We start from the raw sequence: 25,869 nt of genomic DNA on the forward strand, positions 1-25,869 counted from the left end.
TGGCACCGAATACCAGCTGCGGGGTTGAACAAACACCAGTTGAGCACTCCCTGGCGAGAACCTCTCTGGGAAGCGCCCTTGCCCTCCCTCTCTCCCTCGCCCTCCCCTCCCATCGCCTCCCAAAGCCTTCTGCAGCCTGTGGGAATGGTCCTAAATAATTCCACAACCAATTGCGTTTTTTGAGATCTGGAACCACCGGGAGGAAGCGATTCCCACGACGGGGATGTGGGGTCTGGCCAACAGGTGTTCGGATTTGGCCCAGGGAGATGGGGAAACCCAGGGAGGGAGACTGGGGCTGCCAGAATGCAGGCCGCTCAGGGCCTCCCGGCTTTACAGGCCGTGGAAGCCGCAGACAATTGCAATGATATCTTTATTGCTAGGTTCATGTCCTGGGCTATAACATATCAATCCCTGTCGTGGTTCTCCAGGGTGCACCTGGTATTTCAAACTTGTTCTTTTTGTGCTTCTGGGTCCTGGGCTGCAGCTGCCTAAAACAAGCAAAGAGAGAGGCCCTTACAATGTCTCCAAGACGTGTTGGCATGGTTTGCCTGTCTTTAATGTACCATTAACTATTGTCTTTAGACAATATGGGAACTGTAAAGCATGACATGTGTTATAATAAAACACATTTTCAATGATACACTTGGACTTGAGGCTGGGGTGCAGAAAACAAACAGGCCCAAATCTTGTTTTGTCTCCCTTGCTAAGCCTATTGGCAATTAAACTTAAGACCACTGTTTCCCCCCCTCCTGATCAGCCAATTAAATTTTATGTCTCCTAATTTTTCACATAGAAAAAAAGTCTCCGTGCTGGCCCCTAAAGACATTGATTTTCTTGCTATCACCTGGCGCTCAGACCTTAGTTCCATTTATCAAGAAGGGAAACGTCAGGCGTTACATAAAGTGACTCTGTTACCATAAGGCTCTCACCATCCTGGCCTATTGTTTTCCCTTGTTAATAACTCATTACCAGGATTTAACAAATCAACCATTACATATGTTTTGTGTCTCCATATTTTGATCCGTACGATTAAGCAGATGTTACGATTGAAAATTGAAAAGTCCAAGGCTACTCTAGTCTGAAAGAAAGAGGGCAGCCTCAAACAACGAGCTAACAATGAGATTCAGAAGATCTTCAGAAAAACATTTACCACCAATAAACAGACTCCAACCTGCTCCATTTCAACCATTGTGTGCTTTGGGGGAATAATTAAGTTTAATAGGAATAGGTCTGGAGGGTTTTCAATGCCAAGACCACAGGTGCGGGGTGGCATGATGAATGATTTGCCTGATTTTTGCCAAGCTCAAGGGCTCTTCTCTTGGACTTTCAAGCAGATAGAAAATATTGTCATTTCTTTTAATTCACAGCATTACTTTCAAGCCGAACAAAGGCCGGGGCCGGGGGGAGGCGGGGGAAGGGCTCGGCTGTAATGAAGCGCCTCGGAGGCGGAGGTGCAGCGGCGGAGGCTGAGGCGGCGGCGGAGCGCGCTGCTGCGTTTGTGCGCAAGCGACTCTCCTGTGCCACACACAAAAGGCCTCCCTTTCCCCACCTTCTGCCGCCTTTCAGCCCTCAGGCCCCCGCCGAGCCGGCTCCCGGGACTCCGGGGGCCTCCTGGTCCCATCCTCAGGGCAACTCGGCCTTTGGGACATCCGCCGCTGCCAAGGAAAACCTCGCCAAACTTTCCCCAAACTCGGCGGGCTGGGGAGGGACCCTAGCCGGAGGCGCGCATGCGCCCCGCCCGCTGCTCTGCGTTCCCAGGGTTCCGGAGAGCTGGGGTGGAGTCGGACCAGAATCCCCCGAGGCCCGCCTAGCCCGTGCTCCCGGGGCAGTCGGGGCTCGGGGGCTGTCTGTCTTCCCTCGAGGCTGAAAGTGGCTGTCCGGCACCGGGCTCTCCGCAGCCCTGCAATCTTTGCGCATGGAAGTCTCCAAGAGGGGCTCCAGGAAGCGGCGAGCAGAGAGGGAGCCGAACGGCCTGAAGGAGGGCAGGAGATGGGACCCAAGGCTTCCTTTGGGGAAACCCGGGGTAACAACGCCCCCTGGCCGGGCGGGAAGCCCTCGGACGGCCGCCTGCAGAGGGTCCCGTGGCCCGGGGCGCAGGCTGCGGCGAGCTGGTTTTGCCTCTGGGCCGAGGCGCCAGCTCCAACAGCGGCAGCGGTCGGGGCGCGGGTTTCTAGCCCGCCCCTACTTTCGGAGACCTGGGAATCCCCTCTTGCTCCACTGGGGGGTCTTGGGTTTTGTCAGACCCCCGCCGCTTCACGTCAACGCTTTCCCTGTTGGGGGGGCGGGGGTCGGCACCTGTTCCAAACAAGCTGTTGCGCTGACGTCGCTTTGGAGAGGCGCCGGCGCGTTGCTCGTTGCTTGGTGGTGGCGGGCTGTGCAGAAGCCCCCAAGCACCAGGGAATAATTTAGGGTCCCTGCTAGTGAGAGGCACCCTTTCCCTGCCTCTCGTGGCACGCGATGTGCTTCACCCCTGCCTTTGTCCCGGGAAACCAAGGCGTCCCGGGCACTTCTGCATTTGGCCACTCTGGGGACTTCTGTATCTCTTTCTACTTTGAGTGGAAGGACTAGACAAAGGTCTGGATTAGGAACACACCACGGACTCATTGAACCCTCCCTTGTTTCCTTCTCGTCCCCCAGCCCATTGCCGCCAGAGAGGACTCTTTAGTCCCCCACCCCACTCCCAAGTGCTCCTAGAGAACGGTAGTTTCTTTCCCACTCCTATCATGGAGGAGCTGGCGCATGAAACATTCTCACCCTGAGAGTGAATTTTCCTGAATTATTTCTGGTTTTACCGATTTCTTTTCAGCAATTGCACAGGATCCCCTTTAGCTCCTCTCTTGTTTGGGCCACAGAATGTCCCCCAAATAGCTAGGTAGTCACCTATCTTTGGAGTGCCAGCCTATGGAATTGGCTTCCTGGGAGAAGGCTAGCTAGTGGATGTTTCTAGAAGGAGTTTTATTATGAAACCCAGTTGGGCAAGCGTTGTGAAATGGATAGCAACAGTGTGTTGGCATTTGGATTTTCAAAAAGTAATGTGGACTCGAATTGGGACAGTCCTGGGGGGTAAAAAATTATCTCCTGACCTTGGTCAGTGACATGCTAACTCTGAGTAAAATTTGTAAAAGAACCAGTTCTCAAGGAAGGACTCTGGGCTGCACCCCCCCTCCCCCCCCACCCCAACACACACCTAACACTGGTGCATAAATCTAAATATTGGGGTTCAACAGCATGTGTGGAAATAACAAATGTGAGATGCCTTTAAGCAATTATTTGGAAGTTTTTCCATACTTTTGAAAACATCCTTGATGCCTTGTTTCTTTGATGGCTGCTCAATAGACACCACGAGGGGCTGGCTGAGCTGTCTCCTCCCCAGCCTTCCTCTTGCGTGCAGTGCTTTCATCCAGCGCTTGAATTGTGTTGTCAAAATTTAGTAGAGGAAAGAGGAGGGGGGCATGAGAACTGGGGAGGGGTTCCTTGAAAAGTCTTGGAAATCGGTATTTTTGCAGGTGTAGAATGTGCCTAATAACCATAGCTAGTGCGTGCTCCCCAATGGCGAGGGTGTGACAGGGACAGCTGGCTCAGTCTTCAGCGTGAAAACACCCCCTCGGTGGACCAAACACAACGACACTGACCTTTCTGCAGGGGGAGCGGAGATGTGCCTTTGACTGAATTGGCCATAAAGACGTCTTGCTATGACTTTTGTTCCCCACGAAAGCAAAGAAATATTGCGTTTAATATGAGAAGTACTGTTCACAGCTTTTCTGTGCCGCTTAAGAAATATTACAGTGCTGATTTACTGGCCTTCTTCCTCTGAGTTGGCCTCAAGGCTGGAGGGTGGAGGGGTAGGGTTGGGGGTGGGGGTGAGGACCAAGGAGGAGGCTGCAGAGGGAGTGCGGTAAATTGCCTATTGCCTGTTTCCAAAGTTCTCCCTTCGCAGCAGCAAATTTATCAATCTTTTCATCTGACAATACTTTGAAATATATCATTGTCATCCACAGTTGTTTGATAGATTATCTGCAGGCACACAGCCTTTTTCAAGGTCAAGTTGAAGATTCTTGTTTGCTGTTTAACTGGGTTGTTTAAAAACTCAGAACAATGCCTGCCTGTTAAATTTTCACTTGTTCTCATGGGGCATTCCAAAGCAAGTTTTCCTATTGACCGGATGTCGGGATATTTCATCTCTTTGAGCTTCTAAATTCAGCAACCAGGGCTTGGCAATGAAATCAACAGGAGAAGAAATAGAATTTGCAGACACCAAGGAGATTGAACCATCTTTCACATCTCCTCAAAGTGTGTACTAATTTTGCTCTGCATGTTGCAGGCTGGTTATAGCCACACATCTATTCAACTTTCTGCCTTTATTCCAGTGGAAGCTGCACATACACTCCCCTAAAGTAGAAGCACAAAGAAATGGCGGCCACTCTGTCAGCACATAACCTGTTGCTCTAAGGACATTTTATAATAAAATCAGCCTCTAAATCATCATGTTTCATGGACATATTTATTTATGCTTTTAATGGAGACAGGCTTCACAGTTTCCACTATATCTGCGATGATTGATTTTTTTTATTCAGCCAACTTTTATTTACCTTGCAAAAATGTTCTGGACCAATGTGATAAATTACAGATATGCAAATTTCTTTGAATGGTGTTGTAAGTGTGTCTAGCTGGAGCTGAATAACGCCTTGCAAGTCAGTCTGTGCGCGCTCAGGACCCCAGGGAGCTGATCAAAGCACCCATTCTCTTTCATCCCCGGTATTCTCCTCCAAACTATTTCGATACAATATGTTTCCATGATGCACTTAATGTGCTAGGGACATAGAACTCATTACAACCTAGCTAGTTCTGCCGACCTCTTTGTTCTGAGGCAGAAAGTCAAAGAAAAAAGGAAAAGCGCTGCCAGTTGCCAGCTTTCTGAAATGCTAAAGCATGCGTCATTTTTCACCAGGTCTCGTCTTAATATCCTCAAAAGACAAACTATGAAACCGGCCTCAGCCCTTTCTGGCATTAATTACACTGCTGTCCAGCCGATCTGTTTTTCCTATTATATGCATTTCTCAGCAGGGATTTTTTTTTTTTTTTTTGCAAGAGTAATGCAGCTGCAAGTTAAACTATGAATGCATTTTTATCACTGTGGAAAAAATAAGTGAAAAGGCTGCAGAACACACAATTGAAGTTTGTAAAAAGTTTCTGGTAGATAAGATTTAGGGTGGAACTTGGGAGGTTTGCACAACTTCTGTAAAACCTGAAATTGACCAAGAGCCTCACAAGCATTTACAATGTGCCCTCAGTGTTCTGTAGAGTCACTCATTGTGCCATGTGAAATTCCTCTTTGGTATCCAGATAAATCTTGAAGGTGAAATCTTTCGAGGTTTCTCTGAAAATTCTAAAAGGAAATAGTCCATCCTACACCCAACTAGGAGGCTGCTTCCAAGGAATTTCCGTCCAGGAGAACAGCCCAGAGAATATAAATTCTATTTCACTTCCTCCGCTTCTTGTAGGGTTGATTGGTTGGTGGAAATGGCTGGCAGCCAGTTCTGGGAAAGCTTCCAGACCTGACTCCGATTAACCCTCTCTGGTGAAACTCTGCTGGAAACCAACTCACCAGCAATTGCCATTAATCTACTTACTAATTAAGCCAATTCATTTCTAAAGGAGAAAAATTCCTTTCTTTAGCCAAAGTGATGGGAGGAAATTTGAAAGAAGCGCCAAACTGTGTAACTGTAATTCAGCCAAGGACTGCTAAAACAAGGTGTTGATATATAGCAGCAGATTAAAACAAGTTTCTAGGGCAACACTCCTTTGGAGACGGTGGCATATAGTGCATAGTAGATGAAGCTCGAATAATGCTTCAGGGCGCTATGCCACCCTGTGTCCTCGCGTTGAAAATACCACGTCTCTCTCCAATTAAATCTGGTGCCTTTTACGCACAAACAAATCGCCTCTGTAGCTTTCTTTTGCACCAGAGTACATCAGCTTTATGTGATAGCCACCACAAATATATTTCTTGAGATTTAATAAACGTCTTTATAAATCTGTAAGCCAGAGCTTAGGATCTTAAAACTGGGCTGCAGACCGGGCCTGACTTGTAGACAAGGGAACCGAAAGGGCTGGTTTGACCATTACGCACGGATGAAAAGCAAACCAGTCTTTAAGAAAATGGTGCCTGACATTCGGAAAGAAGAGATGCGTGAATTTTCATCTTGATACTTACCAGGAAACACAACCCCAAAGAGTTTCCACAATTACTAAAGAATTGTTTACAGCGTTTAAGATATGTCTGGAAGCCCCGCGCCTATGTAAGAGTGGACCTCCTTGGAAGACATTTAAAATCTCCTTCGAGGTTTTCTGGTACGCCTTTATGGATCAGTTGGTGGATGAGTAGACAGCAAATCAGTTTGACTTAGCGTTACAGGGATTCCAGGTAGATTAGAGAGGGAATGACACAGGGTTAGTGCCTCAAGCTTTTAAGTTTTAATTGAAGTTCGTTCCTTCCCACCCTAAGGCGCTGGGGCGACCCGCTGAGCCCAGGGAGTGCCCGGATGGATGTGGCAGCGGCTCAGGGTCTGTGCGCCCCGCTCACCACGCACGAGCCAGCGGTTTCTTGAAGCGTTTGGAAAGGTGCGCACAAAGCGCGCACAGAGAGCGCACTTCGCGTTCTTTTCAAGTGCGATGCGCCAATGAGTATGCGGCATCTGAAGACGGTACAGTTAGGTTAGAAACGCCTTGAAGACAGTGTCCCTCGTCAGGGAGGCAGGCCTTACGCCAGGGTGGTAAGGGCCCTCTTTCTGCCCCACCAGATCCCTCTCTGAGCAGCGCAGTGTTCTTTGCCGCTACTTGGGAGCAGCCGTGTCACTCTCTGTGGTGTTCTGGGGCGTCGACTGCTTCTTCTGAGATTCTTCCTCCAGATTTTCTGACCTCACTAAACAGAAGGAGAGATGAAGAGAGGTGTAATTTGCTTTACTTACTGTATGTACGTAAACCACTCCCCACACACTTTCACTCTTTGCCTCACTTTTAGTGGGTTCTCCAAGGCCTGGCCCCGGCTGGGGGGCCTCCTCAGTAAATTGGAGGGGAGGGTGGGGCAGGTCAGTCTGGCGGTCAGCTCCTCCAAGGCCTTTAAAGGAGCGGGTGCCGGTGAAGTCTCCCCTGAGATAGTGTTCCTGCTGTCCCAGACTGAAGAAACGGTCTGAGGTGCCTGTGACCAGGGCCAGTAAATGATCTTCCCGGAGTTACCGCCCTAGAATTAGGAGCCGTTGTAAGAGAATAAAACAAGGCAGGAGTGGACTTGTGTTTGGGTTCAAGGACCTAGCTCAGGTTTACATTTCCATTTGTGTTTTCAATCTTTCCTCCTTATGAAATAGAAAATTTTGAGTAAGAAGGAAAGAAAATCAACTTTGGGGTGGGGGATGGTTCTAAAGTTGGGGATGGGGAGGTTTTGCCCTCCCCACCCCTCACCCCAGGCTGGGCTCTCTGCTCCCTAGGGAGGGACATTTACCTGGTGTGTAAATTGTGAGGAAAGCGTTGGGGGTCTGAGACAGGAAAGCCACAACATGGGATGTGATGTTCCAGCTTTGAAGGGGAACAAAGGCCCTGAGCTAATCCCAGTGAAAGCCAGGAGCGTGGAGAAGGCAACAAAGACTTGCAGCCTGCGGTCACCGGTAGGTGTCAATGTGGACACTTATGGCCGGCGGGGCAGTGGGAGAGGGGAACACAGAGCCGGGCTGTCATTCCAAGGCTTAACATGAACAAAGATAAAAACGTGACAAGCTCAGCTTTCAATGGTTGGGAGGTTCAAAGTGGAGTGCTAGGGAGTGTATCTGGGTCAAGTCTTTTCTGAAGCAGGGCTCCTCTTTCTCTCCTCCCATTATCAGCCAGGGAAGTTCTGAGGCCTTTTTCCTGATAACTTTTCTTACTGATAGAATTCTTCAAAATAATGTCCGATTCTACCCACTGCCTAAGGTGAAGAGATGGAGTTTTCAAGACTTCCAGACCTCAGAAACCCAAGTGGCTGTATTAAGACATATGAACTTGAACATCCTACCTTAACTTTCAGGATAAAGTTCATGGACTCTTGTATGCATTTCATGAAAAGAAATAACATTTTCTTTTGTGAAACTGTTCATACATGTAGATGAATCGACAGGTAACATAATTTAGAAAGTATTCATCCAACGAAGAAGTTTCATTAGTAAACCATTGAAGGGATAATGGAGACCTGGGAGAATTAAATATGCCTGCGGTTTCAGATTCCCTATTAGAAATCCAGCAGATAAGACATCAACCAGCAAATGAATCTCCTCTAGAATCTGGGAAAGATAATTGGGAATCCTCCACTAATGCAACTGATTAGCAAAGATCATCTTACAGAATGAATAAGTGGAAATGACAACAAATTATGTTTATCCTAAGAACATGGACACATTGTGTTCCTTAAATTCTGGTACTAGAACCAAAACGCAAGCTTAAAAAAATGATTATATAATAAAATTCTGATTTTCCTTAGTTGAAGTAAGCCTCCTAAATAATAATTTTAAAAAAGGATGTAAATATCCTTAAAAGACTAATGACATTTCACAGGTAATGCAATTTAGAAAGAAACACTTCCATGTTTTCTTTTCCAACAATGTGCATTTTTGTAAACTGCTATAAATTGCAATTCAAAAGCACTGCTCTCACCATCCCCAATCATTTTTTATACTGATCAAATGAATGCAGATACTCCCATTTGGGAGGGGCGACATGACATTTCACTTGGCAGTTCTAAACAGGTCACAGACCTTTCACAGACCCTAAGGCAGTGGGAGGGAGTGCTTTACTAAACCGTGTAACCAAATCAAACCAATGGTTACCCCTTTTCAAAACCATTGGAATGGTCTGCACAATGCTATTCACATAGCAGCACAGAAACTGAAAGGATGGTCATCCAATGGAAATTTCTTTCCTTTTGTTTACACTTACAGAGCTCAAAAAAGTATACTAGGAGGAAAACAATTACATTTGCTATGATAAAAGTCATAAACACTTAACATGCGTTCTGGCTGGTGTAACCGACATAGATACGGCCATCCATTGGTATGTATATATATGCACATGTATGTATGTATATGCATGTGTATTTATTGGAGATGTCCCTTTGTTTGAAACCTTAGGCACAAAGACACAACATGGCTGCCCTCAAGATGACCTATTGCTTTCAAGTTGCTTGAACACATCAGAATTTCCATTGTTAAGGTTGATTAATTGAAACTGATAAGTTACCATGAATAAAGATTGTTTTTCTGTTTAATGTGGTGGGCCTGATTTGGTAAATGCCTCATTCATGTAGCTTTGCAGTGCAGCATATGGGCAAGAGTCATTCAGTATCACAAACATATACAATTTATTATGCTTGTATGGGCACAACCAAAAGGCCTTCCTATTTTAATGACAAAGTTTCAATGAAAAATTCCATTTAAAGAGTCACTAGGAACATGATGTGGGATTTTGTCATTTATTCTTAAGAGTTTACATCTCTGAGTTTCTCTGAGTAGTTTTAAAACTATAGTATTTAAATACAGTTTTTAAAAAGGATGCAAATGTCCAAATTATACCTTAGCACTGGTCATTGGGAATACAGCAGAATTTATGTTAAATGTTAACAGACATACGAAGAGAAAGCACCTTTTCATCTGACACTGGCTTGTGTGCTATGTAATTGATAAAGTGATCTTAAATGTTTCATTGAGGTGCCATCAACAGAAGTTTCCAAGTTTACAAAGAAAATGTGAAGGGTGTTAGCTTCCTAAAGTCTTTTTTCCCTTTAATAAATCAGAAGACAACATTTAAAAATAATTAGGGACTATCACATGAAAATACAGTGGATTTATTAATTTGTCCACAATTTCATTACTGTTAGCATCCTTTCCTTGAAAGTTGATGTCACTTTTCAGACTACATTAAAAACTGTCATGAGTATTTACCAATAAAGGTAAGTTTTAAAATTTTTTCTAGTGATGTTGTACAGAAACATTCATTTTTCATTTCAGCTGCTCACATAATCACCTGAAGAATAATAACAACAAAAATCTACGAGAGACTTGCTAATGAAATAAAGAAATGACTGTATCAAACCATCAAAGAGAGAGTTACCATATTCAGCCTTTAATGTCTTATCAAATAAATTCTCTGGTCATTCATGTCCATGAAACAGTTCAAGTTCACCCAACATTTCTCAATTAAATTAGATGGGTAATCTCAGTTCAGCTCTTCGGGAGAGTAATAAACCACATTGGTCACAGTTGACCACAGCTAGTATGCGATTCATAAAGGACTGGATGTCCATTGGAAAGCTAATCAGTGCACCGTCACTTGTAAAATTCCCTCCTGCATTTTGAAGCGATAATCTGTATCTAATTTTTAAAGAAAAATTTACTCTCCTTTCACTCTTCTGAGGCCAATTTCTTTTCTGGACCTGAATAGAGATTATTGGTGAACAGTACCAAATAGCTTTGGTATGTGTACAACAAAAACCCACCTCTTTGTAGAACATAACAAATTATGCAATGTTCACAGATGTGCTTTGCATTGTGCCTTTTGTGAGAAAATGAAGGCCCAAGTCAATTCCCACCCTCCTCTTTATGAAAGCCTGGGCTCCCCATGCAATCTGTCCTAATCCTGGGGAAAAAAATCATTATACCTAATATGGAAGCTTCAGATAGTTATCTGAAAAGGGATTTTTTTTTTCATTTGCACTTTTGGTCTCTGTAATTTGCAGAAGTATGAGTTTGAAGTTGCAAGCAAATTTGTTTCTAGAAACAAGCAGGGAAGATTAAAATGTTAACTGCTCCTCTAACCCACATCTGATATGTTTAGAGGAAATGCTGTATTCACATGCTCTCATGCTTGAATTTATAGGCCACCAAAGAAATAGTGTCATTTTTCAATTACAGTTTGAAAAAATGTACACACTGAAAATATTTTAAATCTTGTTTCTGTATTTTTGCTTTTATGATTTTTATCAAGGAAGAGGTTAATCCTATTATCATGAGGTAGCCATTGCTGCAGGAATGGTGACAAATGCAGAGGGGCATTCTCAAGTCCACCCTGCTTCATGGGACCTCTGTAAATACAGGTGTTACTTTTACTGAATGTGCTGGTCTTTGGGAGTCAGTCTTTCAAGCACTGAGGAGATTTTCTGCATCCTCAGTACCTAGCCCAAGGCTTTGTTTATAGTACATGCTCACAGTTACTCTATGATCCAGCAATTCCACTCCCTGGCATATATCTGGACAAAATAACAATTCAAAAAGATACATGCACCCCAATGTTCATAGTAGCACTATTCACAATTAGCCAAGACATGGAAGTAACCTCAGTGTCCATCAGTAGATGAGTGGATACAGAAGATGTGGCATATATATACAATGGAATATTATTCAGCTATAAAAAAAGAATGAAATAATGCCATTTGCAGCAACATAGAAGGACCTAGAGACTATCATACTAAGTCAGTCAGACAAAGAAAGACAAATACCTATGATATCACTCATATGTGGAATCCAAAATACGAATTTACTTAAAAGACAGAAACAGACTCACAGGCATAGAGTGGTTACCAGAGGGGAAAGGGGGTGGAGGAGGGATAAATAGGAGTTTGGGATTAGCAGATACAAACTACTATATATTGGGTTGGCCAAAAATTCAAACTCAAACAAACCTTTTGGCCAACATAATATAAAACAGATAAACAATAAGGTCCTACTGTATAGCGCAGGGAACTATATTCAATTTCCTGTAATAAACCATAATGGAAAAGAATATACATATATATGTATACACACATATACCTATATATATCTGAATTACTTTGCTATACACGAGAAACTAACACAACACTGTAAATCAACAATACTTCAATTAAAAAAATATAGTAGGTGCTCATAAAGTCTAGGGAAGGAATGAATAAATGAATGTATTAACAAAAAGAAGGTGAAACCTAGAAGGTTAAGTAGTGTGGGCGGCCCTTGGCATCCACGGCCTTTCCCGTTGCCTCCCACGTTGACTGGTCTTGGTCACAAGACTTGCTCTAATGGAGCAAATGTGCCATCAGATTCAACAGACCTGTGTGTGCATTGGCACTTGCTCTTTTTTGCTGCTCCTGAGAACCCTGACACCACCATGAAAGCAAGACTAGGTTTGTCTAATCAATATGAGAAATATAAGGTATGATTGCCTCTGTCATCTCAGCAGACACCCAGCCTGATGGCCAGCTAACTGTGGGATATGAGCGAGCCCCAGCTAGAGCAGGCAGAAGACCTATGACCTAGATGCAGGCATGTATAAAGTCACAGAAGCGTAGAAGAGCATGGAATAGCAGGGAACAGCTATTCCAAACAAACAGTTGGTGGTTTGTTATGACTAGATTAGGCAGCTCATGTAGGAGAAAGGCAGGGATTATGCATGGTTTTATAAGCTAAACTGAAGAATTTAGTTCTATCCTAAAAACCACAGACATCTATTGACAGATTAAGCAGAGGAATAACAAAAGTGAATCAAAGAATGAAATCCTCAGTGACTCCAACACTCACTACTCAGAGCTGGTGGCAGAACTGAGTAATCAGGAGAGACTAGAAGGATGCTCTGATAAGTAGGGGAGAACAAGAACAGGTTGGTGTCTTGGAGTAATGAGGAGAGCATTTCACGAGTTAAGTGAGGCTCGGGGACTTCCCCGGTGGTCCAAGTGGCTAAGACTCCATACTCCCAATGCAGGGGGCCTGGATTCAATCGAATAACAACAAATGGTGGATAAATTGACAACAGACTTCAATGACCCTGAGCAGAGGCTCAAAGGCAAAGGCATAGTAACAACATGTGGAGGAAAAAATAACTGCTAACCCTGAACATCATAGCTTGCTAAACTACCCTCAAAAGGGAGATAAAATTAAGACAAACAGAATTTACCAAATTACTGAAGTAATGATACTTTTTAGCATGCACATACCCTAAAATGTACACATGCTGCTGCTAAGTCATTTCAGTCATGTCCAACTCTGTGCGACCCCATAGACAGCAGCCCACCAGACTCCCCCGTCCCTGGGATTCTCCAGGCAAGAACACTGGAGTGGGTTGCCATTTCCTTCTCCAATGCAGGAAAGTGAAAAGTGAAAGTGAAGTCACTCAGTCGTATCCGATTCGTATCCGATTCTTAGCGATCCCATGGACTGCAGTACACCAGGCTCCTCCGTCCATGGGATTTTCCAGGCAAGACTACTGGAGTGGGGTGCCATTGCCTTCTCCGAAATGTACACATACACAGGGGGTATTCAGCTTGTAATTCTCTGTTGTCTGAATATTATAAATATTTCATAGAAAAAAAGTTTCTAAATTAAATAAGCCTATAAGCCTTCCCTCAATGCATTCTTACTAATACGAGAACACAAGTAATAAGATTACTTTATAATTTTTTTGTCACTCTAGTTTACATTTGTGTAGAATGCAATAGTACAAAACTTACTTCTTCCTATGACCTATTTTTTTTTTCATTTGATTTTTTCATTCAAGATGAAGAACATGCATTAAAGATGCTGAACCAGCCAGGAATGGGACAGGCTGAGGACTAGAATCCTGTGATACTTCTTTACACTGACTTACAAATATCTGCTTTTGGTTCTCAGTTTATTCCCTCAAACTCCAAACCTGGAGTTCCTCCTGCTGAAAAGAATATTCATATGGTATCTTTCACATGGTATGGACCTAACAGAAGCAGAAGATATTAAGAAGACATGGCAAGAATACACAGAAGAACTGTACAAAAAAGAGCTTCACGACCCAGATAATCATGATGGTGTGATCACTGACCTAGAGCCAGACATCCTGGAATGTGAAGTCAAGTGGGCCTTAGAAAGCATCACTACGAACAAAGCTAGTGGAGGTGATAGAATTTCAGTAGAGCTATTCCAAATCCTGAAAGATGATGCTGTGAAAGTGCTGCACTCAATATGCCAGCAAATTTGGAAAACTCAGCAGTGGCCACAGGACTGGAAAAGGTCAGTTTTCATTCCAATCCCAAAGAAAAGCAATGCCAAAGAATGCTCAAACTACCGCACAAATGCACTCATCTCACACGCTAGTAAAGTAATGCTCAAAATTCTCCAAGCCAGGCTTCAGCAATATGTGAACCGTGAACTTCCAGATGTTCAAGCTGGTTTTAGAAAAGGCAGAGGAACCAGAAACCAAATTGCCAACATCTGCTGGATCCTGGAAAAAGCAAGAGAGTTCCAGAAAAACATCTATTTCTGCTTTATTGACTATGCCAAAGCCTTTGACTGTGTGGATCACAATAAACTGTGGAAAATTCTGAAAGAGATGGGAATACCAGACCACCTGACCTGCCTCTTGAGAAATTTGTATGCAGGTCAGGAAGCAACAGTTAGAACTGGACATGGAACAACAGACTGGTTCCAAATAGGAAAAGGAGTACATCAAGGCTGTATATTGTCACCCTGCTTATTTAACTTATATGCAGAGTACATCATGAGAAACGCTGGACTGGAAGAAACACAAGCTGCAATCAAGATTACCGGGAGAAATATCAATAACCTCAGATATGCAGATGACACCACCCTTATGGCAGAAAGTGAAGAGGAACTCAAAAGCCTCTTGATGAAAGTGAAAGAGGAGAGTGAAAAAGTTGGCTTAAAGCTCAACATTCAGAAAACGAAGATCATGGCATCCGGTCCCATCACGTCATGGGAAATAGATGGGGAAACAGTGGAAACAGTGTCAGACTTTATTTTTGGGGGCTCCAAAATCACTGCAGATGGGTATTGCAGCCATGAAATTAAAAGACGCTTCCTCCTTGGAAGGAAAGTTATGACCAACCTAGATAGCATATTCAAAAGCAGAGACATTACTTTGCCAACAAAGGTTCGTCTAGTCAAGGCTATGGTTTTTCCTGTGGTCATGTATGGATGTGAGAGTTGGACTGTGAAGAAGGCTGAGCACCAAAGAATTGATGCTTTTGAACTGTGGTGTTGGAGAAGACTCTTGAGAGTCCCTTGGACTGCAAGGAGATCCAGCCAGTCCATTCTGAAGGAGATCAGGCCTGGGATTTCTTTGGAAGGAATGATGCTAAAGCTGAAACTCCAGTACTTTGGCCACCTCATGCGAAGAGTTGACTCATTGGAAAAGACTCTGATGCTGGGAGGGATTGGGGGCAAGAGGAGAAGGGGACGACAGAGGATGAGATGGCTGGATGGCATCACCGACTCGATGGACATGAGTTTGAATGAACTCCAGGAGTTGGTGATAGACAGGGAGGCCTGGCGTGCTGCAATTCATGGGGTCGCAAAGAGTCGGACACGACTGAGCGACTGATCTGATCTGATCTGATCTTTCACATACAAATGAGAGAGTCATTTCCTAGGCAGGTTGATAAAAAGTCTAGGGGTCCCCAAGGACAGAGGGCTCTGGAATTCTCAAGGAGGAAGAAAGGACAAACTTTTTCCTCTACATTCCTTAGGATTATATAACAATAATGTATCCTGCCTGAGGACAGTCTCTGGATTAAACCTTCTGGCTAATCCTGTTATCTTCAGTTCAGTTCAGTTCAGTGGCTCAGTCATGTCCAACTCTTGCGATCCCATGAATCACAGCACACCAGGCCTCCCTGTCCATCACCAACTCCTGGAGTTCAACCAAACTCATGTCCATTGAGTCGGTGATGCCATCCAGCCATCTCATCCTCTGTCATCCCCTTCTCCTCCTGCCCCCAATCCCTCCCAGCATCAGAGTCTTTTCCAATGAGTCAACTCTTCACATGAGGTGGCCAAAGTATTGGAGTTTCAGCTTCAGCATCAGTCCTTCCAATGAACACCCAGGACTGATATCCTTTAATATGGACTGGTTGGATCTCCTTGCAGTCCAAGGGACTCTCAAGAGTCTTCTCCAACACCACAGTTCAAAAGCATCAATTCTTTGGTGCTCAGCTTTCTTCACAGTCCAACTCTCACATCCATACATGACCACTGGAAAAACCATAGCCTTGAGTAGACAGACCTTTGTTGGCAAAGTAATGTCTCTGCTTTTCAATATACTATCTAGGTTGGTCATAACTTTCCTTCCAAGGAGGAAGCGTCTTTTAATTTCATGGCTGCAATACCCATCTGCACTGATTTTGGAGCCCCCAAAAATAAAGTCTGACACTGTTTCCACTGTTTCCCCATCTATTTCCCATGAAGTGACGGGACCAGAAGCCCTGATCTTCGTTTTCTGAATGTTGAGCTTTAAGCCAACTTTTTCACTCTCCTCTTTCACTTTCATCAAGAGGCTCTTTAGTTCCTCTTCACTTTCTGCCATAAGGGTGGTGTCATCTGCATATCTGAGGTTATTGATATTTCTCCCATCAATCTTGATTTCAGCTTGTGTTTCTTCCAGCCCAGCGTTTCTCATGATGCACTCTGCATATAAGTTAAATCTTAAAATGCAAATTATGGTAGTAGGTCTGCTGAGGTCTTTACAAACTCCAGACATTCTTTTGATTCATTGTAATGACTAATTGGAGTATATAACTCCATTGCTAACAGTAGCAAGGGGGTACTCTTTCTGCCCCCTTCTGATGCCTAAGTCAGAAGCTTTCTATATCTCCTTTATACTTTAATCAAACTTTATTACACAAAAGCTCTGAGCGATCAAGCCTTGTCTCTGGCCTCGGATTGAATTCTTCTCCTCCGGAGGCCAAGAATCCTGGCGTCTTTTCGTGGTTCAGCAACAACCTTTCACAAAGATGGCACTCCCAGTTCACTTAAGAGTGTACTTGATGTGTCCATGAATTTGTGTGAATCCATACATAATATCTTGCAAAATTTTGCCATTTCTCTAACAGAAACATTACTAAATTTAAAAATTAATACCCACTCTATACTACCTAAAACCTTTCTCAATATTTTTTAACCACCATAAAAGGCTTATATGGTTTATAATGACTTTTAAGTAGCTGGGCAGCAATGAGTCTCTTGGGTTTGGGATGAACTCAGTAGCCACAGGATCCAGAAAGGCAGCTGGAATCCAATTCGTGGCCCAATAAATGAATAACACACCAGAAAGTATTCTTGCCTTATGCTTTATGTTTTGGAGACCTCTGAGTACCAGTTTGGGGCATAATTAGGTATATGCTTTGTGGCATTTATTCAATGAAATTCTGCCTGTGCTTACGCACTCAGTCGTGTCTGACTCTGTGACCCCTTGGACTGTAGCCCACCAGGCACCTCTGTCCATGGGGATTCTCCAGGCAAGAATACTGAAGTGGGTTGCCATGCCATCCTTCAGGGGATCTTCCCAACCCAGGGATCGAGCCCAGTCTCCTGCATTGCAGGCAGATTCTTTACTGTCTGAGGAAATTCTATTTATATATACTTAAAAGCAGGCTTCCCAGGTGATGCAGTGGTAAAGAATTAGCCTGCCAATACAGGTACACACCAGAGACTTGGGTTTGATCCTTGGGTTGGGAAGATACCCTGGAGGAGGAAATGGCGATCCACTCTAGTATTCTTGCCTGGACAGTTCCATGGACAGGGGAGCCTGGTGGGCTATAGTCCATACTGTTGCAGAGTTGCATACAACTGAGTGAGCACACATGTTCCCTTGATATCTCCAATTTTCTTGAAGAGATATCTAGACTTTCCCATTCTATAGTTTTCCTCTATTTCTTTGCATTTTTCATGTAAGAAGGCTTATCTGTCCTTGCTATTCTTTGAAACTCTGCATTCAGATGGATATATCTTTCCCTTTCTTCTTTGCCTTTTGCTTTCAAAGCATGGATTATCCATTTTAATTTTTCACATGTTGCAATCCCCTATTTGATCAATCGACAAAGCTTCAGTTAGAAAGAAAACTTTGGATTTTTGTGATTAATTCTCAAATCCAATTAGTCATCTTGACTTTTCCCTATGCCATTGAAAATTCCCTGTATTTGGAAAGGTTTGTTAAAAGACACACTGTTGGTCTTCCAGACTTTAATTTGTCATTCAACATCTTAAATCTCATGCCTCAAATAGAAAGTATCAAAAAGAACAAAGGCATAAAGAGCAAGGAAAATTCCCAGGAAAAGGTAGTGAAGAGTCAGCCCAAATCTGAAAGACAAGGATGACATATATAACCTAGAAATAGAACATCTGAATTATAAGTAATTGGTGACAATAAGGGAAGTAGTAGAAAAGTTGGTGGCAGTGACATCATAAACATTAATAGATACCTTAATACATTATATTTAGTAAATCAGGTTAGTCCCTTTTTAACATTTTTAATAGCCATCAGTTACATGTGAAGTGATGTTACATACCATCAGCTATGTATATTGCTTGTGTACAAATATACACATGTAGCAATGTTATAAAATATGCATTTGAATATGAATACCTTACTAAATTATATTAATTATAGCTGAAGTCTAGAAAGAATATGTAAAACAATGCTAACACTTATGCCTAAAATGCTTTCCTTTTTATCTTTTAAGTTACTTCTCTTGTGTGATTTTTAAAATTATTTTTGTGTTTAAAACAAAAACGGGGGAACTGAACTCCACTTTTGGTGCATACTACAATTACTTAAGAATGAAACACTTTTCAGGTCTAAAGTTTCAAAGGGTGAAAAGAAAGATTTAAAAAACCTATCCAATGTACTACAATTGTTCTACCATTCTTTAAAAACCTTTAAGATCATCTCTTCCATGTTTCTTCGCTAAAAGTCTCAGAGAATTAACAATACAATGTAATCTAGGTTTAAATTTGGGTTTCTCCTGCGTTTCAGATATTTATGTTTGAGGTTTCTCTTACCGACAAGCCACTTAAAGGGTCACTGTTACTTTGAGGTTTTATCAATGAGATTCGTGTCTTTGGGGCCCATTAGGAACATTTTCGAAGATTACAATGTCAATAGCACCTAATTACTGGACTGTGAGAAAGGTCTTCTTAAGTACATAAAATCTGTGGCAGTACACAGTACACAATGGGCTGCTCAGATCCCAAAATTTATCACAGCTAAGTAGCAAACAAATTAATAATGTTACCTGGGATCTCCTGGCTGGGATAATTACTACTGTGTAAAAAAGACTGCTTTGAAATTCTGCCAATAGTATCATACCTCATTTTTAAAATTTTCTTTATATTCATGAGGATTTCTTTATCTCTTAAATTTTCTTTCTTGCAAGAGCAACTCTCTGCTTCACACTAGAATTTTTTGGAGTAAAGCTTGCAACGTAACAAAGAGTAAATTTCAATTTGCTTGGGAAGCATATATGCTCTGATGCGATTTTAAGTTATGTTTTATGTTTTATTTTGCCCTTTTCAAAATATCTACAGTATGATCTGATACTAATGACAAACTTTATTCTTTCTTATGCATGGTGGACATAAGAATTAAAGGAGACACCAGTTCTTTTAAATCACTAGCCTACTTCTGAGAACACTGTAATTCTCATGTAATGGGTTAAAAAGCAGGTTTGCCAGACTTTATTTTCAGAACCCAGGGATTATATTATCCATAGGTCAGGAGGAAAGGTAGGGATGGGGTTAGCTAGGCACGTCACCTCATTTAATCTTCATAACAAAGCTAGGAGTTAAGAGTCACCATCTCCATTTTACATAGCAGAAGGAGCTGAGATGAAGTCACCCAGGTAGTAAGTGGCTGGAATGAGATGGGAACCAAAGCCTGTCCACCTGCAAAGCCTTTCTGCTACATCACATGTTTTCCCATTGTGTGTTGTTGAAAATGGGACCACACATTGTCACGCATGTGTCTTGGAGTAAATCAGTATAATTGACTGGTGACAAACCTGGCCCCTGGGGCCACATTGTCTGAGTCTGAACCCAGCCTTTTTTGTAGAAATAATAATCTATTTATTTGCAGTCATAACCTTGGCAGCCTACCAGGCCCCTCTGTATTCAACTGTCTCCTTTATAGACTTGAGAAGGCAAGAGTGCTGACCTTATAGGGTTTTTGTGAGGGTTAGAGCTAAAACCTGAAAAGCATTAGAATAGTTGGTTGTTGTTTAGTCGCTAAGTCATGTTGAACTCTTCCCTACCCCACTGACTATAGCCCACCAGGCTCCTCTGTCCATGGGATTTCCCAGGCAAGAATGCTAGAGTGGGTCGCCATTTCCTTCTCCAGGGGATCTTTCTAATCCAGAAATCAAACCTGTGTCTCCTGCATTGGCAGGTGGATTCTTTACCACTGAGCCACAGGGGAAGCTCATTAGAATAGTACCTACACCCATTAAATGTTAGTTATCCATAATTTTCAGAAGTATCTCATTGTGTAAATATACAATATAAAAACCTCTATCTTTAAAGCAACACTGAGGATTCTGGTAACAGGGAGGATAAATATTCCGTAGGGTATTTAAAATATTAATATTCCATTTACATAATTTAAAATACAGACCTCAATAACACAGTGACTTTAAAGGGTTCAGTTTGGCTTCTGTCACCAGATAGGTTACAGTCACCCTCATGTTATAGAAAGTAATGATTTGTCTATTGGTTCACATGAGTCATGTAGCTAAACACCTCCTTGAAAATGAATTTGTGAATTAGTGCTTGAAAACACTGATAATGTACTGAACTATTTCCTAGGAGCCTGGAGGGGTTTTTCCACCTTCTGAAGCACCTGAGAAGCTTGGAGTGACTTGTTTTGTGAAGACTCTTTGGCCTTTTGACAACTAGTGTGCATATTGTTCCATCCCCATAACCATGAAAGACAACTTTCCAATGAAAAAAAATTCATTTACTTTTAGAATTAGTAAATTTGTAATTCAATTTACTCCTGGCATTTATGTGTTGGCTTTTTGGAGCACTCAATATCACAGTAGTCCAAGCCTATGCCCCAAACAGTAACGCTTAAGAAGCTGAAGTTAAACGGTTCTATGAAGACCTACAAGACCTTTTAGAACTAACACCCAAAGAAGATGTCCTTTTCATTATAGGGGACTGGAATGCAAAAGTAGGAAGTCAAGAAACACCTGGAGTAACAGGCAAATTTGGCCTTGGAATATGGAATGAAGCAGGGCAAAGACTAATAGAGTTTTGCCAAGAGAATGCACTGGTCATAGCAAACACCCTCTTCCAACAACACAAGAGAAGACTCTACACATGGACATCACCAGATGGTCAACACCGAAATCAGATTGATTATGTTCTTTGCAGCCAAAGATGGAGAAGCTCTAGACAGTCAACAAAAACAAGACCGGGAGCTGACTGTTGTTGAGATCATGAACTCCTTATTACCAAATTCAGACTTAAATTGAAGAAAGTAGGGAAAACCACTAGACCATTCAGATATGACCTAAATCAAATCCCTTATGATTATACAGTGGAAGTGAGAAATAGATTTAAGGGCCTAGATCTGATAGATAGAGTGCCTGATGAACTATGGAATGAGGTTCGTGACATTGTACAGGAGACAGGGATCAAGACTATCCCCATGGAAAAGAAATGCAAAAAAGCAAAATGGCTGTCTGGGGAGGCCTTAAAAATAGCTGTGAAAAGAAGAGAAGCCAAAAGCAAAGGAGAAAAGGAAAGAGATAAGCATCTGAATGCAGAGTTCCAAATAATAGCAAGAAGAGATAAGAAAGCCTTCCTCAGTGATCAATGCAAAGAAATAGAGAAAAACAACAGAATGGGAAAGACTAGGGATCTCTTCAAGAAGATTAGAGATACCAAGGGAACATTTCATGCAAAGATAGGCTCGATAAAGGACAGAAATGGTATGGACCTAACAGAAGCAGAAGATATTAAGAAGAGGTCGCAAGAATATACAGAAGAACTGTACAAAAAAGATCTTCATGACCAAGATAATCACGATGATGTGATCACTGACCTAGAGCCAGACATCCTGGAATGTGAAGTCAAGTGGGCCTTAGGAAGCATCACTAAGAACAAAGCTAGTGGAAGTGATGGAATTCCACCTGAGCTATTTCAAATCCTAAAAGATGATGCTGTGAAAGTGCTCCACTCAATATGCCAGCAAAGTTGGAAAACTCAGCAATGGCCACAGGACTGGAAAAGGTCAGTTTGCATTCCAATCCCAAAGAAAGGCAATGCCAAAGAATGCTCAAACTACTGCACAATTGCACTTATCTCACATGCTAGTAAAGTAATGCTCAAAATTCTCCAAGCCAGGCTTCAGCAATACGTGAACCATGAACTTCCTGATGTTCAACCTGGTTTGAACCAGGCCAAACCAGACAGTTTGGCCTTTTGAACATCTACTGTGCATACTGTTCCATCCCCATAACCATGAAAGACAGCTTTCCAATGAAAAAAAATTCATTTACTTTTAGAATTAGTAAATTTGTAATTCAATTTCCTCCTGGCATTTATGTACTGGCTTTTTGGGGCACTCAATATCACAGCAGTCCAAGTCTATGCCCCAACCAGTAATGCTGAAGAAGCTGAAGTTGAACGGTTCTATGAAGACCTACAAGACCTTTTAGAACTAACACCCAAAAAAGATGTCCTTTTCATTATAGGGGACTGGAATGCAAAAGTAGGAAGTCAAGAAACACCTGGAGTAACAGGCAAATTTGGCCTTGGAATACGGGATGAAGCAGGGCAAAGACTAATAGAGTTTTGCCAAGAGAATGCACTGGTCATAGCAAACACCCTCTTCCAACAACACAAGAGAAGACTCCACATATGGACATCACCAGGTGGTCAACACTGAAATCAGATTGATTATGTTCTTTGCAGCCAAAGATGGAGAAGCTCTATACAGTCAGCAAAAACAAGACCAAAATGCATGGCCTGGTTCAACCAGTCCATTCTGAAGGAGATCAGGCCTGGGATTTCTTTGGAAGGAATGATGCTAAAGCTGAAACTCCAGTACTTTGGCCACCTCATGCGAAGAGTTGACTCATTGGAAAAGACTCTGATGCTGGGAGGGATTGGGGGCAGGAGGAGAAGGGGACGACAGAGGATGAGATGGCTGGATGGCATCACTGACTCGATGGACGTGAGTCTGAGTGAACTCCGGGAGTTGGTGATGGACAGGGAGGCCTGGCGTGCTGTGATTCATAGGGTCGCAAAGAGTCGGACATGACTGAGCCACTGAACTGAACTGAACTGAACAAGTAGAAAATTTATTTCTAGTTGATGTGGGGTTAACTGGAACCTAATAAACCAGAAACTTTTGTTAACTGAATGATTTCACCACACTGTCTTCAGAGGGGAGAATGTGATACGGTAAAGTTAAATCAGAGATTTTGTAGAAAGAAATGTCAGGGTTATCCCCGAGACTTTCTGTGTGACACTCTCACCCACTCCTTCTCTGCAGCTCAGAGTCATATTCAGTATGATGTGCTTGTGGCATCCTGCAAAATTATGGATCATAATATAGCATTTACTTTCAATTTTATTAGTAAGCCTGAAAAAGGGGGCTAATGAATTTTAGGAGGGTTTTCAGTAGACAGGGTGGAAATAACTCTACACTTTGCATTTTCAGAATAGAAGAAAGGGAATGCCAGTGTTTGTTTTGGCTGAGGCTCCCTCATGGCCCAGGTAGCCATCAAAGTTGGTTTGTATGACTACAAATGTACCTTCAGAAAATGGTTTGCTTGGCTCAGAAAAATAATTTTTGGATGTAAAATTCTCAACTGGATTTTTTGCTGTTAATTAAGGCTCTAATATCAATAACCTCAGATATGCAGATGACACCACCCTTATGGCAGAAAGTGAAGAGGAACTCAAAAGCCTCTTGATGAAAGTGAAAGAGGAGAGTGAAAAAGTTGGCTTAAAACTCAACATTCAGAAAACGAAGATCAGGGCTTCTGGTCCCATCACTTCATGGGAAATAGATGGGGAAACAGTGGAAACAGTGTCAGACTTTATTTTTGGGGGCTCCAAAATCACTGCAGATGGTGATTGCAGCCATGAAATTAAAAGACGCTTACTCCTTGGAAGAAAAGTTATGACCAACCTAGATAGCATATTCAAAAGCAGAGACATTACTTTGCCAACAAAGGTCCGTCAAGTCAAGGCTATGGTTTTTCCAGTGGTCATGTATAGATGTGAGAGTTGGACTGTGAAGAGAGCTCAGTGCCAAAGAATTGATGCTTTTGAACTGTGGTGTTGGAGAAGACTCTTGAGAGTCCCTTGGACTGCAAGGAGATCCAACCAGTCCATCCTAAAGGAGATCAGCCCTGGGTGTTCATTGGAAGGAATGATGCTAAAGCTGAAACTCCAGTACTCTGGCTACCTCATATGAAGAGTTTACTCATTGGAAAAGACCCTGATGCTGGGAGGGATTGGGGGCAGGAGGAGAAGGGGATGACAGAGGATGAGATGGCTGGATGGCATCACCGACTCGATGGACATGAGTTTGAGTGAACTCCGGGAGTTGGTGATGGACAGGGAGGCCTGGCGTGCTGCGATTCATGGGGTCGCAAAGAGTCGGACACGACTGAGCGACTGAACTGAACTGAACTGAAGGCTCTAATTAAAATGTCAGGTAGAACAAAGATTGCAAACGTAACAATTTACATTTTAATGATAAATCATGAAAGTCTCTCTTCCCCAGGCTTCCCTGTCCTTCACCATCTCTTGGAGCTTGCTCAAACTCATGTCCATTGAGTCGGTAATGCCATCCAACCATCTCATCCTCTGTTGTTCCCTTCTCCTCCTGCGTTGAATCTTTCCCAGCATCAGGGTCTTTTCCAATGAGTCAGCTCTTTGCATCAGGTGGCCAAAGTATGGGAGCTTCCGCTTCAGATCAGTCTTTCCAGTGAATATTCAGGGCTGATTTCCTTCAAGATTGACTGGTTTGATCTCTTTGCAGTCCAAGGGACTCTCAAGAGTCTTCTCCAGCCCCACAGTTTGAAAGTATCAGTTCTTCCATGCTCAGCCTTTGGTGCTCAGTCCATATGATCACATGGACCCAAACCTTGCCTAACTCAATGAAACTATGAACCATGCTGTGTAGGGCCACCCAAGATGGATGGGTCATGGTGGAGAGTTCTGACAAATCGTGGTCCACTGGAGAAGGAAATGGCAAACCACTTCAGCATTCTTGCCTTGAGAACCCCATGAACAGTATGAACAGGCAAAAAGATATGACACTGAAAGATGACCTCCCCCCCAGGTTGGTAGGTGCCCAATATGCTACTGGAGAAGAGTGGAGAAATAGCTCCAGAAGGAATGAAGAGGCTGAGCAAAAGCAGAAACAATGCCCACTTGTGGATGTGACTGGTGATGGAAGTAAAGTCTGATTCTGTAAAGAACAATAGTGCATAGGAACCTGGAAAGTTAGGTCCATGAATCAAGGTAAATCAGAAGTGGTCAAGCAGGAGATGGCAAGAGTGAACATCAACATTTTAGAAGGCAGTGAATTAAAATGGACAGGAATGGGTGAATTTAACTCAGATGACCATTATATCTACTACTGTGGGCAAGAATCCTTTAGAAGAAATGGAGTAGTCCCATAGTCAACAAAAGAGCCTGAATTGCAGTACTTGGGTGTAGTCTCAAAAACAATAGAATGATCTCGGTTCGTTTCCAAGGAAAACCATTCAATATCACAGTAATTCAAGTCTGCCCCAACCACTAATGCTGAAAAAGCTGAAGTTGAACAGTTCTGTGAAGATCTACAAGACCTTCTAGAACTAACATAAAAAAAAGATGTCCTTTTCATCATAGGGGACTGGAATGCAAAAGTAGGAAATCAAGAGATACCTGGAGTAACAGGCAAGTTTGGCCTTAAAGTACAAAATGAAGCAGGGCAAAGGCTAACAGAATTTTGCCAAGAGACTGCCCTGGTCATAGAAAACACCCTCTTCCAACAACACAAGAGATGACCTTACACATGGACATCACCAGATGGTCAATACCAAAATCAGATTGA

The 25,869-nt window shown here is 42.8% G+C and overlaps 1 protein-coding gene across 1 annotated transcript in view; it reads right to left on the minus strand.

Moving 5' to 3' along the window:
* Window positions 1-6,833: 6,833 nt before the first annotated feature.
* Window positions 6,834-25,869, minus strand: part of C13H10orf67 (chromosome 13 C10orf67 homolog) — a 101,332-nt gene continuing 82,296 nt past the window's right edge. Inside the window, exon 16 of the mRNA XM_055545370.1 lies at window positions 6,834-6,922. Within this exon, the coding sequence (XP_055401345.1) occupies window positions 6,834-6,922 (89 nt within the window). The remainder of the gene's footprint in view (window positions 6,923-25,869) is intronic.

The sequence above is a fragment of the Bubalus kerabau genome, chromosome 13 (assembly GCF_029407905.1).
Source record: "Bubalus kerabau isolate K-KA32 ecotype Philippines breed swamp buffalo chromosome 13, PCC_UOA_SB_1v2, whole genome shotgun sequence".
NCBI classification, from domain to species: domain Eukaryota; kingdom Metazoa; phylum Chordata; class Mammalia; order Artiodactyla; family Bovidae; genus Bubalus; species Bubalus kerabau.